This window comes from Notolabrus celidotus, chromosome 9 (assembly GCF_009762535.1).
Source record: "Notolabrus celidotus isolate fNotCel1 chromosome 9, fNotCel1.pri, whole genome shotgun sequence".
In the NCBI taxonomy this organism is placed as follows: Eukaryota; Metazoa; Chordata; class Actinopteri; order Labriformes; family Labridae; genus Notolabrus; species Notolabrus celidotus.
In genome coordinates, this window is record NC_048280.1 from 14,564,878 (window position 1) to 14,586,759 (window position 21,882).

General features: G+C 43.7%; 1 protein-coding gene across 1 annotated transcript in view; it reads left to right on the forward strand.

The window, feature by feature from the left end:
* The window catches only part of ptch1 (patched 1), a 54,846-nt gene that overhangs the window by 30,284 nt on the left and 2,680 nt on the right, over positions 1-21,882 (forward strand). The window contains exons 13-23 of the mRNA XM_034692835.1: positions 3,160-3,278; positions 3,795-4,470; positions 5,818-6,127; positions 7,382-7,524; positions 12,031-12,214; positions 13,920-14,200; positions 15,969-16,106; positions 16,201-16,343; positions 20,574-20,673; positions 20,804-21,160; positions 21,251-21,800. Coding sequence (XP_034548726.1) covers positions 3,160-3,278; positions 3,795-4,470; positions 5,818-6,127; positions 7,382-7,524; positions 12,031-12,214; positions 13,920-14,200; positions 15,969-16,106; positions 16,201-16,343; positions 20,574-20,673; positions 20,804-21,160; positions 21,251-21,799 — 3,000 coding nt within the window. The 3' untranslated portion in view covers position 21,800. The remainder of the gene's footprint in view (positions 1-3,159; positions 3,279-3,794; positions 4,471-5,817; positions 6,128-7,381; positions 7,525-12,030; positions 12,215-13,919; positions 14,201-15,968; positions 16,107-16,200; positions 16,344-20,573; positions 20,674-20,803; positions 21,161-21,250; positions 21,801-21,882) is intronic.

A 21,882-nucleotide genomic window follows, 5' to 3' on the forward strand; every position in this document is an offset into this window, starting at 1 on the left:
CTGTTAATCATACAAACGCTCGCTCACAGTGACACACACTGTGAAGACAAGATGTTATCAGATCAAACTTCTGTTTTATGGCTGAATCCTAGCTGCTGTATAAGAAATAAAACCCAGCATATTTATTAGAATAAAGAAGGGTTTTATTTGGTCAAAGTTGGACAGACCGCCCTCTCTTCTCTGTCTGTGCACAGCTTGTGTTGCAAAGTTTGCCATTTTACTACAACCAAAGTAAAGTAGGTTCACTTGGTTTGAGGTAGAAGCAGATTAGTGAAGAAAAAGAAAGTACAAGTGTGATTCCTGGGCTTATAAAATGTATTACGTTCAGTAAAGAGGATTGGTCTTTTCTTATTAGCACCACTAGGGTTCCGTTTAGCAAGAATTCCAGAAAGTATGAGGTGAAGAATTTACAGATTTAAGACTTTAAATACATTTGTAGTCCAAAGTTAAAGGTGTAACAGAATTTTTGTCTTTTCTGATATAGGATTTTCCTTCCCTGTTGTAAAATCATCCTTTTATGTTTTCCTCTAATCTCTGATCTAACAATTTATATCTCCAGTGTGTAGTCATATCCAAGGGGCTACTGAGGACATCACAATTTGAAGTTTATGTTGGAATCTACTTTTAGAGGCATTCAGTACTACTTTGACTTGGACTTTGGATACTGTTCCAAATACACCATTGGCTGGTGAAATCATTGATCTTCTACCTTGGTCATGCAGTGATTTTTGTCATTAATCGCTTAGTGTTTGGGTTGTCTGTGGTAAACTGTATGCAGTGCTCACAAACCTGTTGAATCAGCACTGTGGCACTCACCACTTCCTGGTGCTAATGTTAACTGCGACTACTGCTGCTTTGTATTTCTTCAATACTTCTTCGTTGCAATGGTGACTCTCCAGGTGACTTAAAAGATTTGTTTTAAAACTTGTGGACTTTTGTCTTCCTTTCTAATACTTGCGGCACATGTTTTCGAATTGCTATTGTGTTATTCTCCCCTGAAACAATGAAAAACATCACAACCAGAGAGGCCATTTCTACTCTCTTGACATCTTGGTGCAGCTGCGCTCGTTTTTCTTCTCTGTATATTATGGTGGATTGCATACCGCCACCCACTTTGTTGGGATGTGTCGGCTTGTCAATACGTAACTGAAAGCAACTATTAGTGGATGTTTTAATTTGGTAGAATTGTGTTTTCTGGAAAAAAATATCATAAAAAATATTGTTAATATCAGCCAAAATGTATCAGATCATTATAAATGGTGCATCTCTACATATGGTCAAACAAACAATCAATATACAGTTTTAACAAGAGTTTTAAGGAAGAGCGGCACAGAGACTGGTAACAACTGATGCAAAGATGCTCGTATTTGCATTGAATTAAAAGATAGAGGGAACCGTAAGTCCTGCTTTACTACTGTAGTTGGGACCTCCTCTTTCTTACTTGGTCTCTCTTCGGTTCTCACTCCCAAACACACACTCAAGTACACACAGTGAGGCAAGATGTCGCCACAGAGAGTACAATATTAGCATGTGTGGATGGATGGCTTTAGTACAGCGAGTCTGTCAAACATGATCCATTTACCCCATGGGTCTAATCCATGCAGCCTCGTTTTATACACACACATACACACACTCAGAGACAGATACACACAAATGCATAAAAAACACACATACACGCATAGCATGCATAGTTTATGTGTGGTTTTGTAACTGGTGGAGGGCAGACTTGCAGACATTCATGCTGATACCCATCTTTTGGAACACACACACACACACACACAAGCACACACACACAAGCACACACAACCGCAATCAGTGTTACTCATGCATGCAGAGATGTACGCGACTACGCTCGTACATGTGTTTGTGTGTGTGTCTCTTTATCAGCATAAAGCACTTCCTGTGGATGACCCTCCTTGGATTTCTCTCCCTCTCTGTGTCTGTTTCCCCATCAATGTCTCTCATCCACTTCCTTCTATCAGTTTAGACAAAAAAAATAGGAATTCCTCCAGATAACAACACAGGAACACACACATTCATGCGTGGAGGACAGATGGGATGATAAATCTTCCCATTCTAAGGTCAACTAGCGGTCGCTCTGCGTAGTGTGTGTGTCTGCGTGAGTTTAGTCATAGTGTATCTGTCTGGACGTTAGTGAGCCAATTGAGAATTAATTGTTCTCTTCTTTCAGAAGTTTCTTCTTCTGTCTCAGTGTTTCTTTTTTTCTCCCTTATTGACTGAGTGGTGAGCTTAGGAATGAGGGAAGGGGAGGATTGTGCATGTGTGTGTGTGTATGTATGTGTGTGTCTGGTTGGTGTTAAGGTGTGGTTTAAGTAGGAGGCTGTACAGTTTTTTAAGCTGCCAGGAGATACATGTGTGTATGTGCATTTTTTTGGTGTGTAAGGGGTGTGTGGTGTCTGTACAGCCGCAGCGCCTGCTCATCACCTCAGGCCCTGCGGGCCTCCGGCTCCTTGGGTGGTCTGGCACACACACGGGATTGTGTGTGCTTGTGTGTGTATGTGTGAGTGTGTGTAGTGATCTGGCAGCTACGCAAGATCCAGATTGTACTCTGGGCAGGGCCCCAACCTAACCCCAACCCCCACCCTCTGCTCCAGTGCACCACCTTCAAATACTTAACCACAACACTGCACTGGCTTCTATTACACACACAGACACGCACACACACAACCAAACACACATATCCGTCACTGTTTTTTCTGCGTGCTTAGTGTTTTGGTCTTGAAAGAAATTGAAAAAGTGTTGAAAGGTATGTTTTTTTCTTGACACAAGCTTTTCAAATGCTGTTTTTTAAAGATGAGTTCAAGACTTTGCAATGTTGGTGTTACAGGAAAATAACTCTTTAGGGCCACACAACATCCTCGCAATCATTTTAAAATCTGGAGACATAGATAGAGGGTTGGAAATATTTGTTTGAAAGCACATTCATTACATTTAATAATATTTTTTTAGTTTTGCCTGGAAAACATCAAGGTTTTCTGTTTAATTTTGTGTCCACTGGGTATTAATCTTATGCATCTAGCCTGAATTGCTTTAGACATTGTCCATCCACAAAATGATGGCATCTAAACTGACTAAAAGTCCTTTGACAAAAACCTTTCCACTTAAATCACATAACCTTCTTTTGTATGTGTCTTTCAGGCTGCAGTGGTGGTGGTGTTCAACTTTGCCATGGTGCTGCTCATCTTCCCCGCCATCCTCAGCATGGACCTCTACCGGCGCGAAGACCGGCGTTTCGACATTTTCTGCTGCTTCTACAGGTGTGCACAAATTTGCAGACGCAATACAAAGAAGTCCTTTTATTTCTGATGAAAGTGGTCTCCTCTTTATTAACTCTTCCTTTTATGTTTCTCTCTGATGTCTGATCTGACAATCTTTGCTGTCATCCTTCCCTGTCAAAACCTAATTACTGATTACACTCGGTCTGGCTGCTGTTTTTTCTTCATTGTTTTGTCTGTTAATCTGTCACAGTCTTTATTAAACTCTACCAGTCTGCCTGCTGGTCTGGGCAAGCTTGTTGGCACAGCCATCACACAGATGTGCACACACACTATTAAATTCCCATGTTGGGCCTCAGCTCTATATTTCATGCATTTGGTAGAGAGTTACCATTACATAAGGCTGATTTAAAAAAAAATCTAACTTGTTTAATATGGATTATATTTTAAAATAAATACTTTAGTTGAATTTTCTAGAATCCTTCAACCAAGGCAGTTTAAGTTTGCTATCACATTAATCCTTAGTCTGACTGTTTTCCTCTATCTTTATTTCTTCAGCCCATGTGCCAATAGAGTCATCCAGATCGAGCCTAATGCCTACCTCGATGGTGTTGACACCAGCCCCTACAGCCCTCCCCCTTCCTATCGCACCCCTCCTCCTACATATCGCACGCCTCCCCCCAGCTACAGCAGCCCCCCTCCATCGTACAGCAGCCACGGCTTTGCCCAGCAGACCCAAATCACCATGCAGTCAACCGTGCAGCTAAGGACCGAGTACGACCCTCGGACTCAGGCCTTCTACACCACAGCTGAGCCCAGATCCGAGATCTCTGTACAGCCCATCAACCCAGCTCCCACCAGGAGTAATCCTAATGACTACTACAGCAGCAATGCAAGTGGAAGCAGGAGCAGCAGCAGCAGCAACAACGTAAATCTTAACAATAACAACAGTGGAAGTAGGAGCAATGGGGGGTCTAGGGGTTCTGACAGTTTCTCCCAAATTCATCCTGTACCTCCTGCTGCTTCTACAAGTGCAAGTACAGCTCCTCAGGGTGACATGGCGTCATATACTGAACAGATCCCAGAGAATAACAGCTCAACACGGGACCTGTTGTCCCACTTAGGAGAAGGAACGCTGGGCTTGCGTTGTTTAGAGCCATCCTGCTCACGCTGGACTCTTTCTTCTTTCGCTGAGAGACACTATGCTCCATTCCTTCTACAGCCTACGACCAAGGTGAGTCAAGTATTTCATTTCAGGACATCCAGACCCTGATATTTTTAGGAACTTGCCTTACCCACATGCACCTCACAGCGGGAGATTATCTGTGTCAGACATTGGCTCCGACTCTAGGGGGCTGTCATGAAAAAGTCTGGATAAAGTCAGGGTGAAAATGTTGCCGTTTGCATTGACTCATACAACCCACCCAGACAAAGTAAGGAGTTCTGTGCATCTGTGAAAAGAGTTATCGTGACAGAAAGGTAAAAGTTTTGGTGTGAGGTAAGGAGTGACTTTGTGCTGACTCACTTTGGTGATAATTTGAAAGGGAGGGTTAGTCACCAAAGTGAATAGTAAAAGGAAATCAGGGGTGGAGGTTGTGGTCATGTCCTATCTGAGTCACACACAAGAACACACACACACACACACACACACAAACACACACAGTCTGACCTCAGTCTCCTGGGTGGCCTATCTCCCAATAATTCTCTGAAATCACCATGTGGCATGCACTTGTTATAATAAGAAAGTCTTTTCATCACACTGTCAAATGTTACTCCAAAATACCAGATTGCTTCATGTTCTTCTTTGATGCCTTAATCCAATACTCAGCTAATGACTAACAGGAAAATTCTGGTTTGCAACAACCTGCATCTCATTTTCTTATGCTTGGGCCACAGCACAAATTCACAACAACAAAAGCCTGATAGTAGAGAATAGTAAAAGTCAAATCATCAGACTGCTTGTGTTTTTAACAGCGTCAGATGGATGTTCTTGCTATTTCTTTTGGCGCTTTGATGGACTTGCGAGCTGTCCAGGGTGTACCCCGCCTCTCGCACAATGACAGCTGGGATACTTTTTACTTAACTTAAAATGTCTTGCCCCCTGCTGTTCCGAATGTGAACTCTATTTTTCTGAGTTCCAACCAGGACTTTTACCTCTACATTTGGAAAATGTTTCCCAAATGTATATTAGATTTCACTTTTTGTCAGTATTTTGTCTTAAATTTTTTAACCTTCTTCCTTTTTGTACTCATTTTTTTCTGCTTTAATTATTTCTGATTGTTTTGTATCACTCTCACTCTGACATCATAGTATCTATCTTTTACATGTTTTACACTGGAGGTGACATGCACCAAATCCTGCAATCCTATGACCAGTGCGTCAAGGCCTGTAGTCTCTGTGCATGGGGCACCTCTTCTACTACTTGAGTTAAACCAGCCCCCCTTGTTTTCCCACTTTTGCACTTAAAAAATCCCTCATTCATTATAAGCAACATGATGTAGACAGTACATTTTGATAGCTGAAGCTCTGCTGCCGTCATGCGCAGTGAACTGATTGATGAATTCCTGTCTCTGCCCTCCAGGTGGTTGTGATTGTGCTCTTCCTCTGCCTGCTGGGAGTCAGTTTGTATGGGACCACCCAGGTGAGGGACGGCCTGGAGCTGACGGACATTGTGCCTAGAGAAACCAGCGAGTACGACTTCATCGGCGCCCAGTTTAAGTTCTTCTCCTTCTACAACATGTATGTTGTGACACAGCTGGCCGATTACGCCCAGAACCAGCCTCTGCTGCACCAGCTCCACCAGAGGTTCCACACTGTGCGCTACGTGCTGAAGGAAGATAACGGACAGCTGCCCCGCATGTGGCTGGACTACTTCAGGGATTGGCTGCAAGGTAAACTTTAAAAATATTATCAATCATTCAGATCAGGTTTAAAACTCTATTGTGTTTTTGTATTTTGCAATATAGAGGGTAAAAAAAGGATTCAGAGTTAATGTTGGTGTTTAAGATAGTTTCGGCATGGGATTGATTTATTTTATCATGGAACAGTTTTGACATTCGGTTCTTCCTAAGTGTTTTGACATGAATCTACAGGAAACAAGATGTTTGGCAGGTACACAGAAGTAGTATTTTTCAAAAAGTCCATAAGCCTGATTAAAATCACTTGTTTCCTTATCAAGAAAGGTTTAGGGAGGGGGGCAAAATGTTACGCCAATATTTTTTCCCAGGCGGAATAAGCTGTATACAGTATGTTAGAACCTTTGGCAGAAGAGATGATTGGAATTGATGTTTTCATTGCAAACCATACACCAAATAAAATAAAATCTACCAACATTTGTTTAACTTTCGACTTTAAAATCTGAAAAATGTGGCACATAACAAGTCTTATGCCACAGATTCTAAATCATTGGGCTTAAATTATACTAAATTATAGTGTCAGGATTCACACTAAGATGCTTAGCCATTTGCATAACCAGCAACAACATCCCATAATAATCATGATATGCCAATAATCAACAATGTTGGGCTCATTTTCATTGAGCAAAAAACTCACTTACATCCCTTTCATGATAAAAGACATTGTGTGTGAGCCGTCTGGGAACCACACAGAGAGGGTGTGTGGGTGAGCGAGAGAGAGAGAGGGAGGAAACTGTGTCTGATATTGCTCTCTGCAATGGTGGGACAAATTGGAGCCAGACAGGCCAAGGAACGAGACCCAAAACAACATCTCCCACAGACGGACCACAGCATGGGCCGTGGGGGGAGAGCCGAGAGGGGGTGTGTGTGTGTGATACACATATGGATTAGAGCGTGGTATAGAGAAAGGAGACACATGTTATTGATATATTCCCTAATGATCTCTTTGAATGAAACGCAGCAGATTCTTGAAGCTTTTGAAGTCTTGTTTTGAGGTTGAGAATGTAAAAAGAGTTATCGTGTTAAATCAATCATGCTTATTACAGGGTTAGGTTAAGGTTGCAGTGCACTGTTATGTTCTCTCGTACTGTGCTGTGCTGTTATGCATTGTATTTACTTGTTAACAGGACCTTTTTCAATGTTAAGCAGAGGAAGAATGAAGATAACAGGGCATGAAACCCTTTAAAGCAGTCAGGTCTGACTAACCCTTCTTGTTGTGGTTTCCTGCAGGTCTCCAGCAGGCATTTGACAAGGACTGGGAGGCTGGCCGCATCACCCTCAACAACTACAAGAACGGCTCTGATGATGGCGTCCTTGCTTACAAGCTCTTGGTGCAGACAGGACGGAGAGAGAAACCCATCAACTTTAACCAGGTGTGTTCAGAAATTAAGCCCAAGTCTGTTCCTTTTCAGAAGATGTAATTGGGGACCACCTTAAAAAACGTCTTCATCTATCCGTCTTTTTTTTGGCATTCTCTCAGTGACCATCTTCATCTTCTCTCTGTGATGACTTTACCGAGTCCAGGAATTTAAAGCTCTCGCTGGGGCTGCACACAACCTCTGAAAAACCTATTAACTCTTCATTTAAAACATTTGTCCCACTTGGTCGTTCTGCGTGTGTGATGTGCATGAATGCAGAGCTTTGACTGAGAGATGTCTCCCTTTAGCTTTTTATTTTGGAGCTTTGTCAGTAATGCTAGACACTGTTTGTTGCATGAAAAATTGGAAGGCTTTAAAAAGTTGGCAGGCCCGGGTCTATGAGTAATCAGCCTGGATTCCATGGCACGAAGTCAACATTGCCTGAATGAGCTGAAGTCGCTTAGAAGTGGATTCAAAGACCAATGCGACAAAATGTATTCTTATTTTGACAAATGATGAATTAAGCACATTGGTCTATGTGGAGCTGAACCTGTGAGGTTGTCTAATGTGTCAGTTAAGACACACAGGGCTCTTTGAAAGTTAGAAGACTTACTTTAAGATAAAAGTTTTATGAGTTGTATAGAGAAGTTTAAGAGGGCATCATGTTCAGTGAATCACAAAATATATTTCTCTCCTCTTTGCACCACTCTATAAAAGCTCTTATTATTTTTACACTTTATCTGTGCATCCTAGTTTGGTAGATTTGGTGGTTCGACATCCAAAAAATGTGATCCTGGTCTATCTGGTGTGCAGCTAAGTTCTAAAAATCAGGTCCAGGAAAGTGGAGGGAGATAAAATCATGCTTTTCTGTGTCTGCAGAAATATGCCAACCGGTTTATAATAACGGCAGAAGCAGGAGGAAATGAGGGGAGGCAGTAATGTTGAGAAAATGTGCCCAGCTTTAATAAGGCATTACATTTTGTTTTTAGTACCACCTATAAAAAAACAAAACAGTAAATGCATAGTTGCACATTTTGGCAGGAGAGGCAAAAACAGAAGATAAGGACCTGGAGAAATATGAGAACAATTCTTGGCGAGGGTTTCTGCGAACCAACAACTCTGTTGAGATTATTTCCCCTTTAGATAATTAACTTTGACAGTGCTGCTGTATCTTTTGTTTACTTATATTTATAATATGCGTGTGAGCCAGTGTTCAAGTAGAGCATCTACACATAATAGTCTGCTTCCCTCTTCTTCGAGCCATTTGTTTTTCACTGCTTCTCTTACCTCCAAACCACCATTGCAGTATCATACTTCTCTTTCTGTCCGTTCCACTAGCCAGCAGGAAGCAGAGGTAAGCCTGGTGTGCGGCCCCATGACATCACTTCCTGTGCCTGTGAGGGAAGTGTATTTGCCCTGAGGTGTCGGGGCCGCCAGCAGAGCTGCCTGGGCTTCCCGTGACAGCTTGAAGACATACAGTTGTTGCGTATCCCGCTGTTAAATTCAATCCAGATCCTCTGGAATCCGGCTCTCTTTCTTGCCCCCTCTGTCTCTCCTGCTCGCACTACTACTCCAGCTTTCTCTCTCTCCCTCTGTCTCCTCCTCCCTCCCCTTTCCCTCCCTCTGTGCTCCACTGCTGTGTCCTCTTTCAATGAGGGGAGCTCAAACACGTGGTTTCTTTGAGGGAGCTCTGTGTGTGCATTTGTATGTTTTGAGTGTGTGTTCTGCTTTTGTCTGTTGTGCGTGCACTTCCAGCAGTAGCTGGCTTTTTTTGTGCCTTAAATGAGGACCAGATCTTTTTCCAACCCTGGCAAATTGCAGAGCTAGATGTTTTATTTTGATATGCCACTTCATGGATCTGTGAGGTGTTCTGCCTTTGATCTGTTGCTGTTAACATTTCTCCCAGTGCTGAGCAACCATTTGTTCCTTATGCTCCTGCCTGGGAGTCATATGGAAGCTGGTTGTCCGTGTGTGTATATGTGTGTGTGTTTATTTTGGGTTTTGAAAGTAAGGCAAAAAGAAAGATAAGGCTTTAGAGAATTAATACCAAAGGAGGTGGTTTATGGTGAAAGGAGGAGGAGGAGGAATGTTGAAAAAGTGCTAAAGAAAGCCATGCTAATGCTATCAAGGGCTCTTTTCTACTCAGGGCAGGGTCAGTCTGTGGCGCCAGGCATTCTGGGTACCTATAGGGGTCAGGAAAAGCAAGTGTGAGCAACATTTGTACAGATGTTGTGTTATTTTTACAGCTCTACTCCATTTGCTGGGTGGCATTTCCTTCAGTGTTAACAACCAGGTTAACTGCACACAGACGCGCTCAGGGACTCCAGCCAATTTTTTTATTGTTACGCTAACTCAAGCAATTTTTTTTTCTCCCCTCCCCCCCCCCCCCCCCCCCCCCCCATCACAAAAAAACCCTAACCTTTTCTTTATCCACCTAACCCTGTGAGTCCAGCTTCACCCCCCAAAACTCTCCCAGCCTCCATGAAGGAAGGATTTATGGTTCCTAGAAGGGAAACTGGCAGAGCGGTGCGGCCTAATGGTTTTACCTCTCAGGAGGTAGCATTGCTAGGCTACACTCCTCTGTTTCCACATGGGAGGGAAAGACAGCCATCTTTCTCTACCTTCTTAACACAGCTGTCACAGCAACACTGCTGACCAAAGTTAGCAGGCTAACTGTAGCTTTTTCAATCACCTTTAGATTATTTTCAAAACAAAGAGCGACAACAGTGTAAAGAAAGTCGTAGCTTAGGTCTTTATATTGATGGAGTTCATATTACAGCTTTGGGAAAGCACCTTGTTAACAGTTATGTTGTGCATTTTAAAGCCTCATATTTGTGGCTTTTAACTTTGGGTTTGTTAGCATTAGCAAGGGTTCACAGCATAGACTGTATAAATAATGGACGTAGTCTCCGTGTCGTCACCCATCTGTTCCTGAAGCCCTGTTTTGAAGCCAATCATCAGCGGGAGCCATATTGGAAATGTTGAACTCAACCTAACTTCTGTCGAGAGATTGTGACGTAAAGAGTCAGGCTTTGAGCCTCCTCGCTAATAGCTGCAGTATTCCCACCAGTCTATCAAGTCAGCTGTGCCTCTCATTGGAAGACTTGTAATCTTAATATCTTCAAATTGCCGTGTTAGAAAAAAATTCACCCCCCTGCAGTGTGTGCCGATCAAGAAATGAGCTATCCAGACTACACTTGTCTTTTGTACCAGGCTGTAAACATGTTTATTTAAGTTTATTAAAGATCAGCTTTTTTGAATTGGTGTGTATGTGGTTTCTGGTACTTCTGGAGTCAGCCTCAAGTGGATCCTCCATAAACTGCAGTTTTTAGCACTTCTACATTGGATTCATATTTTTAGGCTTGGTTCACAGAAACGAAAGCAACAACGGTGCTTAAAGGTGAAGGCTAACATTAGCATACTAACATGCTTTCATTGAAATGTCCACCATGCTGATTTGCAGGAATGTGTACTATTTAAGATCAAAAATACAAATGTGGCTAGTAAGGCTAGTAGGCTAATAAAATGTATCTTAATTAACAGATACTTTTTCATAAACTGGAAAATTAAGCAAACTTAGATTTTGATTCGATTCTAGCTGTAGTTTTCACTTCACTTTCTCTTTATTCACCTTATAACAAAGTGGTGGACCGACCCTCTGACAAGCCGTCATTGACATCAGTGAAGACGTGATGTTAGCATAGTTAATATATTCTAATAATGTTGCCAACTGTTCATATTCTTCTCAGCTGTTAAAAAAGTTAAGAAGATAAAATATCAGCCATTAAGCAACAGAGCTGTTACCAAACTGACAGATAATGTTTATTTCATGCATAAAATACCAGTATATTTGAATATCTCCCAGCATTAGCATTAAAAGGTCTTGGCTCAAGTCTTCTGCAGCTGCTTCTCAACAGAGCAACAGTTACTGCAGGCTTTTTTCTTAAATATATTCAGAGCGGTCAGGATGTTCGCCCTGAGGTTGGCCAGCTAGTATCTGCTGTATGTTAAGGGAGAAGCTGATTCATCATTTTCCATGTTTTAATGTGGCATGATAATTCTGGGAAGCTGTGATGAGAGCTACGGGAATTTTCAGAAAGACGACCAGTGTTTTACTTGTTGATTTTTCTTTGGTCGGAAAGAGAGAGAGACTAATATTTGACTCTTATTTTGAAAGCTGCTCCGTTCTCATGCACTCATGCATGTGTATAAATAAGCATTTCTGTGGTCAGCTCACCTGTAGAATGTTTTAGGTAAACACGTCCCATTTCCACAATACCATGCTGGAGTCCAAAAAATACTCTACAGCCACATTATGATTTCCTATGCACGCTCCAACTGATTTTTATGAGCTTCATTACCCTTTTTCCATCTGCTAATTATAAACGGGATCTCCTTTGATATCCTTTTCTGAAAATATTTGTCTGAAAGTTGTTTGAATGAAAAAGAACAGCAAGTTTATTACTTATTTTAATTAGTTCTAATGGAATCATTAACTCACCTCTGTTCCTTGTGTTGCAGCTGACTCGTCAGAGGCTCGTGGATGCAGATGGAATCATAAACCCCGGAGCTTTCTACATCTACCTAACCGCTTGGGTCAGCAATGATCCTGTGGCCTACGCTGCCTCGCAGGCCAACATCCGCCCACACCCTCCCGAGTGGCTACATGACCGTACCGACTCCATGCCCGAGACACGCCTCAGCAGTAAGTCAGCACGCCATACTTCCAAAAAATATGCGAAAATCAAAAGACACATGTCTTAAGGTGTAATGTAATGAAGTTATGACTTGAGACAGGGCAGTTTGAAATTTTAAGACAATTTTTTGCGGGTCTCACTCTTCTTGCTGCAACTTTTTTCATATGTTCCATAAGCCAGCTGCTACATGTGAGCAGTGTTTACCTCTTGTGGTCTGAGTTATTGCTCCTTGTCTGCCTCTTAGCTTTAAGTGAGGTAGTAGACTTTACTGTACCACAGCGGTCTGTGCGTACATTTGTGTGTCAGCTCAGGTTGCAAGGCTGATGACCAAGACGCAGCTCGCTGTGGTTCTCCTAATGGTGCCTGTGGTGAACTCTATAATCCTGGCTACCATGGGGCCCTAGCATTACACACTCACATACACAGTCACATACACACACACACATTATTAAAACCCAGTGACCCCAAACACTACGCACACCCTGTTCTCATTTCCCTACCACACACACAGACTGTAACTCATATAAAAAAAGTACAGTCATGTTGTTTGATTCAAGCCTGTGATTTGGTACAAGTCAGGAAGTGCACCATGGGGGAGGAGAATGATTGGTTAACGAGAAGAGACTGGGGTTAGGTGGGAATCACAATTGGATAACAAGCAGGAAGTCCTTTATGGGGGGGTGATATGATTGGATAAGCAGCGTGAAGTGCTTGGCTGTGCGGTAGCCCCCGCGAGCAGATCTGTGCTGGCCGAAAGCCAGGTTGTGTCCTGATGGAAATTTATAGTTCAGCTTATAATGGGCCAAACCATGTTAGCAAGTGCTCCTTGGTGACCCTGCAGACAGTGTTGAATATACACCCCTCTCCCAAGACTAGAGGCACCAAAAATTCATATTTCTATTTCTTTAAAAGACAGAAATGGTAAGAATGATGAATCCTGGGTTGGCACTGAAAGTCTTTTGATTCGCCACATGCAGTGATGTGTTGGTAATTACAGGAATGAAAACCTGTATTCCGTCAGCACCAAATGTGACTTCATAGCAGAGTGACAGGCAGGTATGCGTGTTTATGAATCTATATTGTGCTTTATGTGGCAGTTGCAAAGTTTAGGGTGTGGTAATGGCGGTGATTCTGACATTGTAATTACCGTGAATCAACGTTAGTTCTGACACTCTGCTCAGTCTGGAACTGATAGGCCCTCATTAGGCAGGCTGGGCCACAGACTGGCTGGGCTGGAGTCAATGGGGCTCTGTTTCACATTGCTCCGCCCACCCTTACCACACACACACACACACACACACACACACATATGCAGACACACACATATGCAGATATACACATGCATGCATGCACACTCTGCCACAGATGTAGCTACTCTAACTCTAGCTAACAAAGTTGGATTAGGGAGGGAAAGCCTTGATATGGGTGGTTTGGCTGAAGAGACTAAAATAATTTCTGCAAATACATTAAATGATCAGAACCTAATGTTAGTTAATCAGAACAGACAAATATCATCTGCAGATGTCATCGTTGCCTTTGTCGATTTGTCCTATGAACTCTATAATGTTCAGTGATCTGTGTTAATGGATTGAAATCGTGTCATCTTGCACAGCTCTGTTTCCGAGGCCTATAATGCAAAACTCTCATCTACTGCTGCATGTAGTTGTCTAACTTTTTATTTCCTAACTTTCTCTCATTATCCCCCTCTCCCAGTCCCGGCAGCTGAGCCCATCGAATACGCACAGTTCCCTTTCTACCTCAACGGGCTCCGGGAGACGCCACAGTTTGTGGAGGCCATCGAGAGTGTGCGGGCAATCTGCAGCAACTACAGCCGACAAGGATTGCCCTCCTACCCCAATGGCTACCCCTTCCTCTTCTGGGAGCAGTATGTTAGTCTGCGCCACTGGCTCCTGCTGTCCATCAGTGTCGTGCTTGCCTGCACCTTTCTTGTCTGTGCCCTCTTCCTGCTTAACCCATGGACCGCCGGCATCATTGTGAGTATCAGAAAAAAGAAAGAAGCACAATTTTATACATACAGAGTTGATATTGGCAAGAGAAAAAATATACATATATCCATTAAATGTAAAGTCTGTTTCCTAGTTTTATTATGCATAAACTATGTTCAGACCAACTTTGAAGTAAAGAGGGACAGAAACACCAGTTTACAGTTTAAGTTTAACTCTCCTCTTTCTGTTTCTTGGTTTTTATGTGTGGTCCACAAGGCATTTCAGAGAAGAGAGAAAAGAGAGGGGGGTGCTTTTGTGTTATTGTAGCCCCAGTCACCAGTGTTTATCTTATGCTGTTTTGTCAGGCTCAGTCTGTTTAGTCTAGTCTAACACTCCCAGACACCGATACTGAAATAAATGGGGAGAGGACACAAAGTTGCCTGGGCAACTTGCTCCCACTCTAAACCTATAAAAAGTTAGATTTTATTTCCATCTTCCACACTCCTCTTCTCCCGTTCCTCTCACCAGAGCAGTGTCCAAGGATACACGCATCAATACAAACAGCAAAGCACACAGACTCATGCTTTAAGCAGATACGTATATGCATGCGCACATGTTGCATGAATATGTAAACACACAGGTACATAACTCACACAGAAACTCATACACAAAGTGCTCTGTTTTTTCTCTCTGTTTGGTTGTACTTTACAGCGGACAGTGGCCAGGCCACCAGAGCCCTTAAACAGAGGGGGAGGGGACCCTGTGTTCATCCTTCAGGCTTTACTAGCAAGATCAAAAGACAAGTTATGGAGAGGCGTCAAGTTTAGCCATTTGTTCTGTCCAGGACCAGACCACCGCCAGCCCTAAAACGTCAAACCTTCAACCTTAAGCCCTTCAAACCCTCTCAGCTATTTGCACTGAAATCCATCTTAACCAGCATAGACAGATAGAGGCCTCTTTAAAACTTGTGTCATGTGTTTGGATTCTGTAAGATGTTTCAAATCCACTTGATATTTCATGTTTTTCAAGGAAGTATTTACCTCTGATCCAGTGGATATTCTTAGCTGGTACTCTGTTTTATCTCTGGGGAACAAAAAAAAGTTAGAGGTTGATGCTTAGAAATGTTACCTTTATGTCACAGAAATTCTGGAAAACATATTACATAAGGATCTTAAAATTGCAGTTTTTTAAAATTAAAGTTTAGTTCTCTGAAAGCTAGCTCCACGTTTGATCTGTCACTCACGATGCATTTGAGTATTGAGTGAGAGAGAGAGACAGAAGCACATACATGCAGCACAGCACTCACTAATGCCTCTTCGTGGACACACATGCACATACTCTGTACATTGTGTATGAACACATACACAGCTCCCTCCCCTGCCCACCTCAGCCTTCTTCAAAGGATTTGGGCCCCATGTAACCTGACACCTGTCAGCTGATAATGGCATTTACTCTCAGCTCCTGTCCAACTCTGCACCGAAACCTCAACACACATACACCAAGACACACATCTTTTAAACCATAGTGATGTTTACTACAAAACACACCAGGAAGATGAAGAAACACATATCATTCTCCTGTGTTATCGCTGTGGTCTGTAGTGTGTATTTTGAAAGTCTCATTAACTTTCATATATATTTTTAGATCTGTCCCCAGGAAAATGTGGAAACATGTGTACTTCTTGCCAGAAATATGAGTATTTCTCTCTAAAAACAAGAAAAGCTCAAACTGAATGACCCAAAAAAAAACGGAATTACTCTGTGAACACATTTATCAGCCTACATATGTCCAACAGAAGCTTCTCCTCTCTCTGCAGGTGTTGGTGCTTTCTCTAATGACTGTGGAGCTGTTTGGCTTCATGGGGCTGATGGGAATCAAGCTGAGTGCTGTGCCTGTGGTCATTCTCATCGCCTCTGTGGGCATTGGAGTGGAGTTCACAGTCCATGTTGCTCTGGTAGGCAAACTAACCCATTTCATTTCATCTGTAAAATACATGATGAACACTTTCAGAGTTAGTGATCCCCTTGGTGTTTTTGGGTGCATTGTAGGCGTTCCTGACAGCCATAGGGGATCGCCACAAGCGGGCGGTGCTGGCGTTGGAGCACATGTTTGCTCCGGTGCTAGATGGAGCCTTTTCCACCTTATTAGGGGTCCTGATGCTTGCTGGTTCTGAGTTCGACTTTATCGTCAGGTGAGTACAAAAATGAGTCACATTCATTTGTTTCAGTTTAAGGTACATCGGACGACATGAGCAGAGGTTAAGCCATGGTTTCTATGTGGCATCAGTAGACCGTTAAGGCCATGCCTCAACCTGTATGTCACACAGGAATCTACCTGAGACACCAGCCATGCATGAAAGCTCGTTCTCGTCTTCCACCCACATCTCCCTCTCATATTCCCTCTCTGTAAACCTCATCCCTTTTCCAGCTACCAGTGGCACTCTGGATTTGTACATTTCTCAGGGAAGAAACTTCATAAACAAGGCCCTTTTTCTTTCCCCACCCTCCACTCTTTTACATCTTCTCTTTCATCTTCTTCTCTGCCCCGGTGTCTTTCATGCCGGACATTTTTAAGGGGATCCAGAGGAAGGATGGAAAGTTGAAGGTCAGGGGAACAAAGAGGAGGAGGTAGTAGATGGAGGAGCAGAGAGTACAAAGTGAAAGAGAGTAAGAGGGAAAGAGAGCAGGAAAGTCTTCTCCTTCTGCTCGTTTAACTGCCCTCGACAGACATTTATAAGCATGGGAAGGAGTAACAGGGTGGCGGGGCAAGAGGGCAGCCTTGGAAAGACAGGAGAAGTGGAAATTGAAGCCGACACACTGTGGGAGCTCCGCGTCGGTGGCTTCTTTTGAATGCGCTCACTCTTATAAGCATCAGGAAGAAAAGTAGTGAGTAGTTGCCAAACAGGGCAGGTAAATGAATGATTCTGTGCATTCTGGAGCCCATAGTCTTATGAGAAGTTTCCAGTGAGCTCAGTGAATAATTTGAAATGGATGAGGTAGCTTTGTGATTTAGTTAACCCGCTCCTTTAAGAAAAGGGAGCACTGAGGTGCATGTGATCTGCAAGCACACACACACTCTGTCATGTGCACAGGTCGGCACTCATGCATGCACACCCACACCATCACACGTAGGCCGCTCTTCATACCCACACGCACACCATTCTGCACCCTGACCCTGTAATCATGGGGGTCAATGATGGCGTGCCTTCCAGTGAGAGAGCACACAGCTACACACTCAGAGAGACGCATACAAACAGGCACGCTCACACACACAAACAGAGGGAGGCCTAAAGACCTTCTTTCCTCACCTCCAGTGGTGTGCTCTGGTTTCTGGCTCAGTCCCGGGCCTCCATTTAAAGGTTCTGCTGTTGTCTGAGCAAACAAAGCTGCGGCCCAAGACGGCGCAATAACAACAGGCCCGGCTCGTATTTTTCTGCTTGTGCCGAAAGAAATGTTTCCCTGACTTTCCCCGTCAGCCCTGTGAATGTTTTCACTCTAAACAGCCCAACGGGGCACTCTGCCTGGTATGTGGGCTCCACGCGTGCATGTGTGTCTGTATGTGTGTCCAAAGGTGACGTGGCGTTTACCCCACCTGGTGCGTATTGAAATGCTAACCACAGTGATGACACAGTTATTTCAGCTCCAGTCACAGGAACAGTTTTGATTATCTAATAAAAGGAAGTGATGGACGTGTGGTTAAAGTGTGTATAATGTGTGTGTGTGTGTGTGTGTGTGTGCGCGCGTGCGTACGTGTGTGCGTGTATACAGAGCTTTGAATAGCTAAAGGTCAGTGTAGCAGGACACCCTCACGCTTCCTTTAAAGCGCTTCCACTGGTTTCTGGTGTGACTTATTTTGTTGATGTTTTCATATTTTTATATATTGGCCATGAATTATGTCAAACTAACGGGGGTCCCCACCTTAAACCCTGTTCCTTAAAGGGTGCTCAAACACAGGTGGAAATTGACAAAACAGATCTTGAAAATGAGAAAGCCCCTACTCATAAGGACCAATAATGACATGACACTTTGATTATGGAATCGAAGTGACAGGACATATTGTGTAAACACTCTGGTTGTTGCCACAAACCAACAAGCCGGTTCTCTATTTCTGACATTGATTTAAGTCTAAGCTTTGAAGTTACTATTATCGCCTTGGCTGCGTTTGTATTTCTTCCGTCTTCCGTCAGCTTGCTCTCTTTGCCATCTTCTGAGCAGGTCGAGGGAAATAAGATCACTCTAACATACCTTACACCTCAGTAAAATCTGGCAAGATAATCTTAAGAACCATCAAATTATTGAGCATTTGCTGACTTTTGTCACAGGGGAGACCCGGGCCCAAATCTGTCCTAATCATCTTGTAGTGTGTACCCCAAATTAGGCAAGATAGACGCTGTAAATTTAATTTTAGAGGGAGGTAGTAGATCCTGGAGCATTCTCAGACCTGTATAAGCTAATTAAAAATAAGGAAGGAATCCCACTAACGTGATCCTACACTGAAGCCACATTAATGCACCTACAGCCTCTGGAAGAAAAAAGTTATATATAAATGTTCTCATTGTTGCAGGTCGGGAGTGTAAGCAATAAGTTGTTTTATGGGCTTTTATGAAGGCTTGATCTGGCTCTGCTCTACATCCAGCTCTGTCAGCCGCCTGTCAGTAAACTGAAGAGACACACTGAGAGATTGAGATGAATGATCTGTGATATGAAACTTCATGATAGAATGAGATTAAGCAGTATATTGCTTACAATTCATGTAAGACTCTAGACCAGATTGTGTGGCATATTTATTTATGATGGTTTTGCATAAATCTGACGTGGCTTAGATAAAGAAGTGTCCAGTATTCAAAAGTTTTCATTCTGTTTCACAGTAAAACACAGTTTTCATAGATTATTATGAAGTTGAGACCCCCCCCCACCCCACCCCATCCACTCACACACACACACACACACACACACACACTCACACACACACACAAATATATTGATATTAACACATACATAGATTATGAATGCATGTTTAGTTAGAGGCACAGCTGCACAGCTGCACAGCAAATCTACACCTCAGTCAACCCATGCACACTCACAAAGAGATGGGCCCACACACACACAGTTACACACAACAGCACAGTCAAGAGTCAGGCGAAGGGATCATGGTACATCAGCGTGTCCCTGATAACCTGAGAGCGTCCACTGCAGATGGAGTGAGGAGGAAAGTCTCCCCTAATGAAGAGACTTGGATTGGTGAGAGAGAAAGGAGAGTGGGTGGGGGTAAGAGTAGAGATTGGGTGGGGGTCTTACCTGATACATTGGAGATTTAATTAGACCAGGGGATTGTGGAGTGGCCGGGAATTTCACAGGGGCTTAAGCTGGAAAGAAGGGAGAGAGAAAGAAGTAAAAAGAGAGAGAGCGAGAGAGAGAGAGAGAGAGAGAGAGAGAGAGTGAGTGACCAGAAGGGTCCCCTTCTCTTCTTCCTAGACTAAATTGTTTAAATTCTATACCCTTCACTTCATTTGTTTGCCTCTACCTCGCTACTTTTTAGAGCCGAAGTGGAGAGAGAGGCCCCTGTCCTCCTGTGCCCCCCCCCCATCCTGCGCCCCCCCCAACCCCTAATGTTCCCCTCACCCACCTCTCCTCTCATCCCCCCTCTTTTTTTTTTTTTTACCCTCCCTTACCCTCTTCTCCCCCTTCTTTCACATTCCTCACTGCTTTGTTTTCTTCATGTTTGCTTATACACCACACACCCAAGAGAGAGTACCCTCACCCCCAATAACCCCCCCCTCCCCCTTTTTTTTTTCTTTCCTCCCGTGCCTTTGAATTAAACAGCTCCAGCTAATTATGCTTCCCCTTTCTTTTCTTACTGCGGCTTCTTAAAGACTAACTCTCTTTGGCAGGATTTAGAATCACTCAAGGTACATTTCTGTTTTGCTCCTGGAGAACCACAGTGCATGCCTGCCTGTCTGTGGGGGGTTTACATATATGTGTGTTTGTGCGTGTATATGTGTGTGTGTTTGGGAGTGGCCGGGTGTCTTTTTGGAAGTATTATTTCAGGCATGTGTCATGGTTGATCTTGCACGTCTCCCCATGTCTAAACCTCTGTGGTTTGCACAGGTATTTTCTTTGTTTTTATGTCTGCTCTGTTTCTCTTCTTGCCTGTCTGTGGTGGTCTTTGAAACTGTTTTCACAGTTTTTTCTTGGTTGTCCTTGTCATGAAATGTCCCTTTTTTAAGGCAGTCTTGTCTGTGGTGTCTTTATTTCAATGTTTTTTTATGTGGTATCACAAAGGAGGCAAGACAAATGTATGATTTCAATATTTTAATGCCATGATTCAGTCTGTGCACGTTGTTCATTTGATTTATTTCTGGTACTAAAGTTTATTTTGTGTTTTCAGCTACTTATGTGTGTGCATGTGTGATGTTTTGCAGGTATTTCTTTGCAGTGTTGGCCATCCTAACAGTTCTTGGAGTACTGAATGGATTGGTTCTTCTTCCAGTATTACTGTCATATTTTGGGCCCTATCCAGAGGTAAGATCTAGAAAAGTACAAGAAATTGAATCTCAGTTTAAGTAGAAATCAGTTAGCAGTTTTTGTAAAAGTGTGTCTTGGGCTGGTGAGAAGTAGAGGTTGCTCACTGCTTTCTCTTCGCACATCTTAGGTGACCCCTGTCGATGGCCGCAGCCGGCTACCCACGCCCTCCCCAGAGGCCCCTCCACCCGTGGTCCGCTTCACTGTCCGTCCTCACCACACAACCGGGACTGCGAACACCTCTGGTGCAGCTTCAGACTCGTCAGACTCTGAGTACAGCTCTAACACCACAGTGTCTGGCATCAGCCAGGAGCTGCAGAACTACAACCTGCCCTCCTCACACAGAGGACAGACTCGAGCGGAGGAGCAGCAACAGTACCACCTCCAGACCAGCAGGGGCAGAGCAGCCAGAATAGAGGAAGAAAGAAGAGCAGGATCAGGGCACAGGGGCTCGGCCAGACAGCCTGAACCTCCAACATATAGTTCGGTAAGAAAACATCTTCCATTGTGTTGAATGTATGATTATTTTATTGCAGTTTTTTTGTAATGGTTAATATAATATTGTCTTGTTTTTTAGACTGTCTCCTCTCAGGGTTGTGATTCTGGGCCCCAGTCCAGGGCTACTCAGCGTAACAGCAGCAGGGACCCCAAAAGCCAGCTGCACTGGCAGGCCCCGCCCCCAGCCCGCCCGCGCATGGACGCTTTTGAAACTGCTACTGAGGCTGGGGGCCATCATGGCTCTCGCAGCCATAGAGAACACTCAGCAGGCCACAGAGCCCGCTCTACCCACAATCAACAGCCTAATCACCACCACCCACACCATCACCCCAACCCCACCCCTTACTGCCAACCCATCACAACAGTGACAGCATCAGCCTCTGTCACTGTTGCTGTCCATCCGCCCCCTTTGTCCAGTCAGAATCCCCATACTTCCTCTTATCCAGGATACACTGCAACAGACAGTTACTGTCCATCGGGGCCAGAGGAGCCAGAGACTGTCTTCCAGGATCCACATGTGCCACTGGACACCCACACAGGGGTCAGAGGGGTCCAGGTGGAGGCCATGGAGCTTCAGGATTTGGAGTTTGAGGCAGCTGAGAGCAACAGTAGCAGGCGGGCGAGCTGAGGTGAGCTTTGAGTGACTTCAGTAACTTTTTCTGGAGTATAAATGCACTTTTTTTAGTCTGTAAATTTCATGAAAGAGTACTG